General features: G+C 43.4%; 1 protein-coding gene across 1 annotated transcript in view; it reads left to right on the plus strand.

Annotated features, from left to right (window-relative positions):
• Positions 1–12,500, plus strand: part of LOC136004426 (splicing factor 3B subunit 3-like) — a 62,491-nt gene that overhangs the window by 19,435 nt on the left and 30,556 nt on the right. The window contains exons 4-6 of the mRNA XM_065660913.1: positions 6,741–6,853; positions 7,608–7,745; positions 11,366–11,469. Coding sequence (XP_065516985.1) covers positions 7,635–7,745; positions 11,366–11,469 — 215 coding nt within the window. The 5' untranslated portion in view covers positions 6,741–6,853; positions 7,608–7,634. The remainder of the gene's footprint in view (positions 1–6,740; positions 6,854–7,607; positions 7,746–11,365; positions 11,470–12,500) is intronic.

Consider the following 12,500-nt stretch of genomic DNA (forward strand, 5'->3'; position numbering starts at 1 on the left):
TGGATATTGCAGGGTACAAGAGTAAATAATGTATATGCTATTCCATAGAGCAGCTGGTTCTCCAGCATACCCTTCTGTCCATGCAGCTCCTGGTAGAATATGGTGAATAAGCTGAGGTTAGTCTTCATTAGAACTCTTTTATCAGTTATTGCAGTGCTGAAGATAGTGGAGTTGGTCATTGTCACCCAAGATTGATCAGAAATCCAGGTTGTTACATTCTTTGTACAGATACAGGCTAAGAGGTGTCAAATCCCAGTGCTCAGCACAACTGCTCAAATCAAAACAGATAACGTGTGGTTTTATCTCTGGTCTCTGCCTGTGGAGTATGGCCTCTGAGTTCAGGCTGAGTTTTGATAAGTGCTGTTCCTATCTTGGAGCCATTGGTTTTATGACTTTTTAAGTAGTGTGAGGTTTCTGTTTTCGTAGTTGTTTATTGTGCAGAGAAGCATCGCTTCACTCTGTTTCTTTCCCACACACACACTGTCTACTCATAATTCTCTTTCCCTGCTCCAGCCTGCAGCAGGAAGCCTTACGCATTGCCTTTCTTGCAGAATCAACTCTATCAGGCCATTCAGAGAGCTGACAATGTTAGCGTAAGAATAAACACATAACCACCGGAATGGTTATATGAGGTGCTTTATTGCAGCGCTGGGAAACCAGGGGAACTCGCCCAAATCTGGCTTCGACCTCGTCACATCGCGTTCGCGATTTATACACTAAAAATTTGGTCACTAATATATATTCAACACGGATTACATCATTAACTAATACGTATACATCAAGGATTACCACATCGGTCTATTACGACATCAGCCTCTTCTGCGCTTGCGCAGCCCCGTCTGGTGGTCGCATTGATGAAGTAAGGAGTCTTCCTCAGATGAAGTAAGAAGTCTTCCTCGCTCTGTCCTTTTTCACCTTTCTGTTCTTTGGATATGTCCCAACCATTGTGTGGACACCAGCATTCTCTTATTCTCACTTGACTACCCTTGGTGTGTCCATAATTTCTGCTTCGATAGACTTTCACAATACTTTCTTAAATCCACCCATATACCCTTCACCATATATGGTTATGTTAGCTCTTGCCACCAAGCCTACCATTGTTAACATTGGTTACTGAATAACTACGGTACGAAACTACAAACAATACTGCCAAATTACAGTATTTCCAAAGCCACACTATTGATTTATAAATTTCTCAAATATAATAATTTCTACTGTTTTTACAACACCAAAAAAAACATTGTATCATGCAAAAAGTAATCAATATTAAAATTATTAATATTAAGATTCCTGCAACCAGTTGCCTCAACCAGGAGAAATATGGTGCCTGACTTTTCTCCTGGTTTAGGCAGCTGAGTACAGATCCAGCAATCACTCTTATTTAAAACTCTGGTCACATTCTGTATCAATTTCAAATATAGATTCTAATTTCAAGGCTGTATTCCCATTATGCAAAATACAGTTGCTTCACCAAATTCAAAGCTTCAGAGGTCCAGTAGGTGTTGTTTCTCATTGTGGCTTAGGGGCTTTCTTTACTCTGGTATGATGAATCCACAATGCTTGCTCTTTTACCTTAACTGTCGTATGAGAAGTCAGCAGCACTTGAAACGGACCTTCCCACTTCAGTTCTAGAGGTGATTCTCAAAGAGATCTAACATATACATAGTCTCCGGGTTCAGTGTTATGTATAGGTCTATCAAGACCTTGAGCTCTGGTTCCCAAGACTAATTTTCCTATATTTTTAAGCTGGTTTTGCATATTTATTACATAATTGTTAAGGGATTGTTCTCCACTCTGTCCTGAAGTCCCTTCTTGGACAATATATGGTTGTCCATATAAAATTTCAAAGGGACTTAAACCTGTTTTTAGTTTTGGTTTAATTCTGATTCTCAACAAAGCCAGAGGTAGTGATTGAGGCCAAGACAAATTAGCCTCCTGTCCCAATTTGCAATTTAATTAAATGGTTCGTCTTTTCCACTTGACCACTGGACTGTGGGTGATAAGGGATATATAATTGCCAATCTATCCCCAAAAGTCTGCTTACTTGCTGGACAATTTTTGCGACAAAATGAGGTCCTTAGTCTGAGGAAATGGTTGCTGGGACCCCAAACCTTGGTATTATTTCTTGTAACAATATTTTTGTTACTTCTCTGGCTTTATTATTTCGACATGGAAAAGCTTCTGGCCAACCTGAAAAGGTATCAGTCATTACCAGCAAATATCGAAACCCCCATTTTCTTGGGAGTTCTGAAAAGTCAATTTGCCATTGTTCTCCTGAATAATTTCCTTTATCTGTCCTAATTGGGCTTTGGGTCCCACTTTAGGATTATTCTGCAGACATATTTCACACTGTTGTGTCACCTGCTTAATAGAGGTATACATATTCCTAGCTCTCATTATTTTGAGTAGATGTGCATACAAAGCTTCTACTCCCCAGTGAGTTTTTCTATGTGCCATGACTATAGCCCATAATAATGTGGAGGGAACTATCCGGTGTCTCCTATTTCCCCTCCTAAATCATCAGTTAACTTCCTATCCTCTTTAGAATACTTAGGCTCGTTCTCAATTTGGATTTTATCCTCTGGGACTAAGGCTTGCACTTCTATACCACCTTCTTCAGCAATTCTTTTGGCTTCTTTTAAGTCCGATCAGCTGGAATATACTGCTTTGATGGTTTCCAGACAGTCATGAGAGATGGGTTCTCCTGTGTTTCCAGTGAGGAAAGAAGCTGGATTGGTAATGTTAGTAACAGTTATTTCCACATCATCTTGTTCCATCAGGATAGCCTGGCACTTGAGGAATCATTGGGGAGAGAGCCCATGTGCCCCCTTTACCTCCAGCACTGCAGAGACAGTATGGGACACCAACACTGTCATTTTCTGTCCAAACGTGAATTTTCATGCTTCTTGAATATTCAATATCACTGCAAATACTGCTCTCAGGCAACTGGGCCATCTTTTGTTAACTTCATCCAATTCTTTGGAGAAGTAAGCTACAGCCCTCCAATATGGCCCCAAATTTTGGGCCAGGATTCCCAGGGCTATCCCCTGCTTCTCATGGGAGAATAGCAGAAAAGGTCTAGTAACATTAGGGAGGCCCAATGCCAGGGCATCCATCAGGCTCCTTTTTAAATTTCTGAAAGCATTGTCTGCTTCCCGAGTCCAAACAAGTTCTTTTGTGCTCACCTTTAGGAGTTCATAGAGGGGCTTCACCCTTAGTCCATCCAAAGGTGGCACCATCCAGTCATACCTAGGAATGTATGAAGCTCTTTGATTGTCTCTGGCCACGGAGTCTGGCAGATGGTCTCTTTTCTCACAGCTCCCAAAGTTCCTTGTCCTGCAGTCACCTCATATTCTAGATATGATACTTGCTGTTGGGCTATTTGTGCTTTCTGTGGAGAAACTCGGTAGCTGTTAAGTCCCAAGAAATTCCTTTTGTTTCAGTGGCTATTAATAAGTCATCCACATATTGCAATCACAGTTCATCTCCTGGTTGCTTTTCCCACAACTCCAATTCCTTTGCGAACTGATTTCCAAAAAGAGTAGGGCTGGTTTTGAACCCTTGTGGTAGTACTGTTCACGTCATCTATATTTTTCTTCTTGTGTCGGGGTTTCCCCGCTCAAAAGTAAACAATATTTGGCTTTCAGAATTCAAAAGTAGGCAAAAGAAGGCATCCTTCAGGTCCAACACGGTAAACTAAGCCAATTAAAATCTTCAGTTTTGTTAGGAGGGTATACGGATTAGCAACCACCGGATATAAATCTTCTACTATCTTAGTTATTGCCCTTAAATCCTGTACTATTCTGTAATTTCCATCTGTTTTTTTGAGGGGTAATATCTGAGTATTATATTCTGACTCACATTCTGTTAAGAATTCAGTTTTTATACTCATTTAATAGTCCCAGATGAACTGCTGTATTAGGGTCCCATTGTGGGTCTTAAGGCTAAGACCATTGGATTCTGTGGAGCCCCTATACTGCACTCTGCCTGCCATTCAGGACGATTTCTCAGAGTAAAGAACATGTCTGCCTATGAAACTTCATCTTACGTGCCTTCTCAAAAATAACATCAACTATAATAACGTATTATAGTTCAGTGTTCCATTAAGTGGCCACTTTTCACTGTCTTCCAATCTATACAGTGGCCACCACTGATTACAATATTTTATTACAGTGTTCTTGCCACTACCTCCCAGTCCTCCCAGGTCTTTCCAGTGTGCCAGAACACACCCCAGAGGATTTTTCTTAAGAATTCCCCCACTCTACTGTCCGCCCATCTTAATCGTTTAACCACACAGCACAATTATACTGACAGCAATAAAACCTTTTCCACAATGCTAAGTGGAAAGGGGTATTATAACCACATCTTATACAAAAATTCTAAACACTTAAGTCAGACATATAAACAAGACAACAAACTAAACACAAGACCTTAAGTTCTACAAATACAAGACAAGTATCAACAAATAATTTACCCTTCTTTTCCAAGTTTTGTTGGATGAGAGATTTCACCAAATACTAGCAATTGAAATTAAGTATGTTCCCTTATTGAATGGTTCTAGGCACCTTACTTGTTAAAGCTTTCAGGTGTCTACCAAACAATACATGTACTAACTGGTTCTAGGCACCTTACTTGTCAAAGCTTTCAGGTGTCTACCAAACAATACATGTACTAACTGGTTCTAGGCACCTTACTTGTCAAAGCTTTCAGGTGTCTACCAAACAATACATGTACTAACTGGTTCTAGGCACCTTACTTGTCAAAGCTTTCAGGTGTCTACCAAACAATACATGTACTAACTGGTTCTAGGCACCTTACTTGTCAAAGCTTTCAGGTGTCTACCAAACAATACATGCACTAACTGGTTCTAGGCACCTTACTTGTCAAAGCTTTCAGGCGTCTACCCAAAAGTACAGTTACCTACTTTTTCCGGAATTTCTATCCTTGGCCGAGTTACCCAGGGCAGGACGAAGCCCTTCACCTTGCGTAGGGCATCTCCTCATGACTTACAGGTTGCCCATACCCAAATATCAAAACATACCTTCTCCGTTCCAGATGGTCCTTGTCTGCCCCTGTGGTGATCTGGGTGAGTTGGGGAGTCCCCCCTGAGAAATCCTCAGGGGTGCCCAGAGGAGTCCTGTCCTCAACAGGTCCCGCAGCCAGACAGAGAGGGTCCCATCTGGGGTGCCAAATTCATTTACAGAACAGAACTTCATAACTCACAAAGAGTTATAAAGCAGGTATGTTTATTGCGGCGCCAGGTGCGAGGGGGATCGCTCCTCCTAACTCGCACACTGAGAACTCAAAAGCTGGATATTTATTATACACAAACATACTTATTCATTAGGTTCCCGAGAGTTCGGTGGGGATGTTATAATTAGTTTAGGTACTTATCATAAGTCTCCTCCCTTTTGGCACTTGCGCGCTGCCTTCTGATGGTTGTGGGCAGGGGTCTTCAAGATGAAGTAAGCAGTCTTCCTCACCATGCACTTTTCACCCTTGGCACAGTTTCCCCAGCTGGCAACCTCAAGTCTTATAGAAACTAGTTGAAACAAATTCCTGTCAGACATTCATCTTCTTGAGGGGAAAAGAGTCTCTGATTTTCAACAGTGTTTCGGCTACCTGTTCTATTCTGGGTTATAGCTTAACTTGCAAGAACAAGAACATACCTGTTCCCTATACTAAGTTAAGACAATCAATACATAGTTTGAAGAAAACTCTTAACCCTTTCCTTAGTCTGTTACTATTCCTCGCATCAGTATAAATTGATTGACTTTGGAGTTAGGTAATGAGTGATGGTTCATATATGGAAATGTGCAAGAATTCCTACATACAGCTGTGGTGTGAAAGTGCTCCCCATCTCTTCATTGAGATGTATTCTGGATATTCTTTGGATTCTGAAGCTAAGAGATATTAACTAGATTGCATGTAGCCAGGAACAGATGAAAAAGCATGTAGTTTTAGGTAATGTGTGGGTGCTCTTGTACTCTCACGTGGGATTCTATCAGTTAATAGTTATTTGAAAGGCAGTAGATGAATCCATGGACTTAAAAGCCTGCTTACAAGGATTGGATACAAAGCCAACCTAATGCCTTCAGTGTGGGAAACCACTACAGGTTCCTCTCCAAGCACAAGGGAAGCTAAGCAAGCATGAAGGAAGCTAAGCTATTTGAGCATTCTTGTGTGCTTGCCCTGTTGTTGCATCTTCTGTAGGCAGCTGTTGGACATCCAGTACTGGACTGGATCTGACCACTACCACTATTTTGAGGATATTTCGTTATGTTGGCATCTGAATTGAAGCATTTTTAAAAAGCACTTTTAATAATGAAAGGTATGTCAGGAAACAATCTGGTGGATTTTTTTTTTTTTTTTTTTGATAGCAAGCAAGCATGCCAGTAACCCCAGGGTTGTGTTTAACTGACAAGTTGCTAATGTGGTATTTTGGGCACGGTGTGGCTTTCTAGACAAGAATAAGCCAGGAAGGATAAGCCACTTGTCTGAAGCTGTGTCCTTTTTTCTCCTTTCTGGTCCCCTAGTTCTATCTGCCCTCTTGTCATGCCAACACAGGCAGCTGTACTTGGTCTTTTGTCTTCCCCTTCAGTAAGAGCAGATTTGTTATGTAGGGTGATGGGGAGCACTGGAAGCTATGTTGCTTTAAAGAAACCTAAAAGTATTCTGCAGGCAACAACTCAGATCTGTGGTAAAGGCTGTTCTCGTAATATTTCTTCTGTGTGTTTCAGTTCCTGGTGGTTCTGATGGACCTAGCGGGGTGCTGATCTGTTCTGAAAACTATATTACTTACAAAAACTTTGGTGACCAGCCTGATATCAGATGCCCAATTCCCAGGAGACGGGTGAGAATTTTGGGATTACTACCCTTTTTTTTTTTTAAGGTTAACTTTGTCAGTGCTCTGTGAATGCTTGGTATTTGCCTTTTGAGATTAAAAGGTGTCAGGGAGGCTTTAAAGTAGAAAAAAGAAGTTAAAAGTGTGTCAGCCTCTCGCATACCTTACTGGCTGCATGTTACCCAGGAGGGAAGATGGAGATGGGCATAGACTGAAGTGGTGAGCTTGGTTTATGTCTCATCTCTGATACTTATGTTGGAGATATTCCAAAGACTGACCAGGTAGCGCTGTCAGTGTACAATGGGATTATTTGAGATGGTGAGTCGTGATTGCTGTGTGTGCACAGGTGAATTTAACAGCTGCTCTGTTGCATCTAAGACTGCTTCCTCCACCTTTGGTGTTGCAAATTGTTGTGTGCTTTGAACACCTGCCAAGGTTCAGGTGCTCGCAAAGGGCTGTATGTGGATTGCAGCCCTTTCCTCTGAGTTTGGCTTTGATACATGATAATTGTCTGGTGAGGGGAGGGCAAATAGGATAGGAAGGGTGATGTTTTGGCACAGTGTCTTAGAAATGTGCTTCCTTCTGAGGCAGACGTGTACCAAGGGTAATTACGGGTGCAATGGAGATCTGCTTTGTGTTTAAAGCCTCCTCACATGCTGTCAGCACTTAAGGCACCTGTGGAATGGAAATACTTCAGTTGGTGAAATCATATCTGCACTTGCCAGGTAGTTCCACCAATGACCTCTGCTTTCTTTCTTGACAGAATGACTTGGATGATCCAGAGAGGGGTATGATTTTTGTTTGCTCTGCTACACATAAGACCAAGTCCATGTTCTTCTTCCTGGCCCAGACAGAGCAGGGAGATATCTTCAAAATTACTCTGGAGACTGATGAAGACATGGTAAGCACTGTGTGAAGAGCAACAAAAGCATTTATGGAGAACAGTCCTTAGTCAATTATTTTGATTCTCTGAAGTGATAAATATTTAGTTTTATGGGTTTATCCGTGTAATGGCACCTGGTTTATGTGATACAGTGTTACACCTGCGGTTGTAACTGGTGTTCACTCATACAGAGACACAGTACAAGGTTTGCAAAATCATAGAATCATAGAATAGTTAGGGTTGGAAAGGACCTCAAGATCATAGAATCATAGAATCATAGAATAGTTTGGGTGGGAAAGGACCTCAAGATCATCAAGTTCCAATCCCCCTGCCATGGGCAGGGACACCTCACACTAAACCATCCCACCCAAGGCTTCGTCCAACCTGGCCTTGAACACTGCCAGGGATGGAGCACTCACAACCTCCCTGGGCAACACATTCCAGTGCCTCAGCACCCTAACAGGAAAGAATTTCCTCCTTATGTCCAATCTAAACTTCCCCTGTTTCAGTTTTAACCCATTACCCCTTGTCCTGAAACTACAGTCCCTGACGAAGAGTCCCTCCCCAGCATCCCTATAGGCCCCCTTCAGGTACTGGAAGGCTGCTATGAGGTCTTCACACAGCCTTCTTTTCTCCAGGCTGAACAGCCCCAACTTCCTCAGCCTGTCTTCATACGGGAGGTGCTCCAGTCCCCTGATCATCCTCGTAGCCCTTCTCTGGACTTGTTCCAACAGTTCCATGTCCTTTTTATGTTGAGGACACCAGAACTGCACACAATGCTCCAGGTGAGGTCTCACAAGAGCAGAGTAGAGGGGCAGGATCACCTCCTTCGCCCTGCTGGTCACGCTCCTTTTGATGCAGCCCAGGATCCGGTTGGTTTCTGGGCTGCGAGCGCACACTGCAGCCGGCTCATGTTCATTTTCTCATCGACCAGCACCCCCAAGTCCTTCTCTGCAGGGCCGCTCTGAATCTCTTCTTTGCCCAATCTGTAGCTGTGCCTGGGATTGCTCCGACCCAGGTGTAGGACCTTGCACTTGTCATGGTTGAACTCCATAAGGTTGGCATCAGCCCACCTCACAAGCGTGTCAAGGTCCCTCTGGATGGCATCCCTTCCCTCCAGCGTATCAACCAGACCACACAGCTTGGTGTCATCGGCAGACTTGCTGAGGGTGCACTCAATCCCACTGTCCATGTCAGCAGTGAAGATGTTAAACAAGAACCGGTCCCAACACCAATCCCTGAGGGACACCACTCGTTACTGGTCTCCAGCCGGACATGGAGCCATTGACCACAACTCTTTGTGTGCGGCCATCCAGCCAGTTCTTTATCCACCGAGTGGTCCATCCATCAAATTGATATCTCTCCAATTTAGAGACAAGGATGTCGTGTGGGACAGTGTCAAACGCTTTGCACAAGTCCAGATAGATGACATCAACTGCTCTGCCCCTGTCCATCAATTCTGTAGCCCCATCATAGAAGGCCACCAAATGGGTCAGGCAGGATTTCCCCTTAGTGAAGCCATGCTGGCTGTCACCAAGCACCTTGTTGTTTTCCATGTGCCTTAGCATGCCTTCCAGGAGAATGTGCTCCAGGATTTTGCCAGGCACAGAGGTGAGACTGACTGGTCTGTAATTCCCCGGGTCTTCCATTTTCCCCTTCTTGAAAATGGGGGTTATATTTCCCTTTTTCCAGTCGTCGGGAACTTCACCTGACTGCCAGGATTTTTCAAATACGATGGCCAGTGGCTCAGCAACTTCATTCGCCAGCTCCTTCAGGACCCGCGGATGGATTCCATCAGGTCCCACGGACTTGTGCACGTTCAGATTTTGAAGATGGCCTCGAGCCAGATCCTCTCCCACAGTGGGCCCAAGGTCTTCATTCTCACAGTCCCTGCGTCTGCCTTCTAAGACTTGGGTGGTGCAGTCAGAGCCTTTGCCAGTGAAGACCGAGGCAAAGAAGTCATTCAGAACCTCAGCCTTCTCCAAATCCTGTGTAGCCAGTTCTCCCAGGAGCTTCCTCAGGGGGCCTATGGTGTCCCTACTCTGTCTTCTTTTTGCTACGTACCTGTAGAATCCCTTCCTGTTATCCTTAACATCCCTGTCCAAATTTAATTCTAACTGGGCCTTAGCCTTCCTAACCTGGTCCCTAGCTTCCCGGACAACATCCCTGTACTCTCCCCAGGCCACCTGTCCTTGCTTCCATTTTTTATAAGCCTCTTTTTTCCTTTGAATTTTCCTCAGCAGCTCCTTATCCATCCGAGGAGGTCTCCTGGCCCTCCTGCTGCACTTCCTTCTAGTTGGGATGCAGCACTCCTGAGCTTGTAGCAGGTGATCCTTCAATATCAACCAAGAGTCTTGGGCCCCCCTGCCCTCCAGGGCTATATCCCATGGAACCTTACTAAGCAGGCTCCTGAAGAGGCCAAAGTCTGCTCTTTTGAAGTCCAGGGCAGTGAGCTTGCTGCACGCTCTTCTCACTGTCCTGGGGATCTCAAATTCGACCATCTCGTGATCGCTGCATCCAAGGCTGCCCTGGAGCACCACATTCTCAACAAGCCCTTCCCTGTTGGTGAGCACGAAGTCACGCATGGCACCTCTCCTTGTCGGCTCCTTTATTACTTGCTGAAGGAAGTTGTCTTCCACACAATTGAGGAACCGCCTGGATTGCTCGTGCTGGGCTGTACCGTCGCTCCAACAGATGTCAGGGTGGTTGAAGTCCCCCATGAGAACTTCCTGTAACAATTGTGCTGCAGAGTCACTTGGGCATATTTTAGATGTTCTGCAGGTAGTCCCCTCTTCAAAAGATCGGAAGTATGGTCCATGAACCTGCTGGGGGGGGATTTCAGAAAGTAGTTCTGGGGGACTTAGTTTCTCTTGATCATAGTAGATGATTTCTTTTTCATCTCTTAATTGAATATTTACATGCTCAAATTGGTCTTTTTTGCAAATAGAGGTAGAGCTGGTCCATGAGTTGAAATCACAAGCTTGCAGTGGCTTACTGCTGCTTGTCCTAGTATTTTGCAATGAAAAGATCTCTGCTGCAGTGAGGTTTTTGAGTAAATGTTGAATGTTAGTTCTTCCTTCATCTAAACATGTCAGTTTGGTACAAGGGATGATTGTGTGTCATCTTTAGAGTGGCTTAAGATCATTCTTGGAAGTTTCACCAAGGGCTGTTGCAACCATATGAAATGTAGAAATTTGCTCAAGACAGTTATTTCTTTACCTGTTGGGGAATGGCTGGTGTTCAGTGAAGCAAATTTCTTTTTTTTCTATTAGACAACTTGCTATTTTGCAGCTGGTGTGTTTTGTTGGATTTTGTTTTGTTTGTGTTTGGGGTTGTGTTTTTTGTTTGGGTTTTTTTGGGGTGGTGTGTGTTTGTTTGTTGTGGGGTTTTTTTTTCCTCCAAACTGACTCAGTGTTACCAAAGCTGAAAGTCTTTGAATAAAACGGGCAACCTGACTTCCGTGTTCAAAATTGGCTGCTGGATTTTGTGATTCATAACTTTCTGCCCTAAACTACTGATGTGGTTAAACCTGGCCCACTCTCCTGCTTCCTTTCTTTGCAGAGCAGCTTTTTTAATTAAATCACACATGTACAACTCTAGCCCTTTGCTAGTACAGTCACATCTTCCTCTGCTTTCAGGTAACAGAGATTCGGCTGAAGTACTTTGACACTGTTCCCGTTGCTGCTGCCATGTGTGTGCTGAAAATGGGGTTTCTCTTTGTGGCATCTGAATTTGGAAACCAGTGAGTAAACGATTTGATGTCAGCATTTTTCCCCTGAAACAGACTGTTTCTGTTCAGGGCTGCAAACTGGCCCTTGAATTTACTGAACGCAGAAAGACACCACCTCTGTTTTAATGGGGTCTGTTCACACAGCTTGAGCAGGGCAGTTGGTTTAGACTATGACCAGGGAGATTTTCTTGTTTGAACCCAAATTTGGTATTGCAGTGCAGAGAACAAAAGATTACATTCTGTTGCAGTAGGTTTTTGAAGAATTGGGCACTTGCAGTTCATATGGGGTCCACTGTATATCCAGATGAATTATATTTTAGTTTGATAGCTTTCATTGAACATTGTGGCCCACTCAGAAGTAGATAGGGTTTGTTATCAGTAACTGTGGTCCTTTCCTTACCATATGTGTACTTGAGGGCTTTCTCAATTCTCAGTTTGGTGTTCTAGGGTATGCTAAAGGCTCAAAGATTTTGCACACCTTTGAAGATGGTTTAACAGTGTCTGAGTTGGGGATTCACAGGAATGGAGATCTGTACTTGGGGTTTTGTTGGGTTTGTTTTTTGGTTTGTTTTTTTTTTTTTCCCCTGGCTATATCTGCAGTCAGCCACCTGAGGGAGTTCCAGCCACTTTACTGGAGTGACAACTGGGTTGTATAAACCAAGCTCTTGAAGCCATAGTCATTTGAGCTTTATTAAAACCAGGAAGTAAACCAGTCTATATCTTGGGTGGTTTTTTGTTTTGTCATGTCTGTCCCCGTGTCCCCCCACATTCCCCCTGAAATTTAACTTGATTATTGTGATACTTAAGTTCATAAAATGGAATAGGGAATGTGGTTTAAAATAGTGAGGTGAGAATATTCCAGTAAAAAAGATAACTGTAGAGTTGCAGTCTTAGCCATTGGCCTTGCTTTTGGCATCAGCTGTTGGTTGCTGCTTTGGCTCTAACATAAGAATTTTTGCAAGCCTCTGATTCCCTTTAGATATTTTGTCACCAAGACAATCCTTAAGACTAAATTTCAATAACTGTATAATATCAGGAAGAAT

Source organism: Lathamus discolor, chromosome W (genome assembly GCF_037157495.1).
Source record: "Lathamus discolor isolate bLatDis1 chromosome W, bLatDis1.hap1, whole genome shotgun sequence".
NCBI classification, from domain to species: Eukaryota; Metazoa; Chordata; class Aves; order Psittaciformes; family Psittacidae; genus Lathamus; species Lathamus discolor.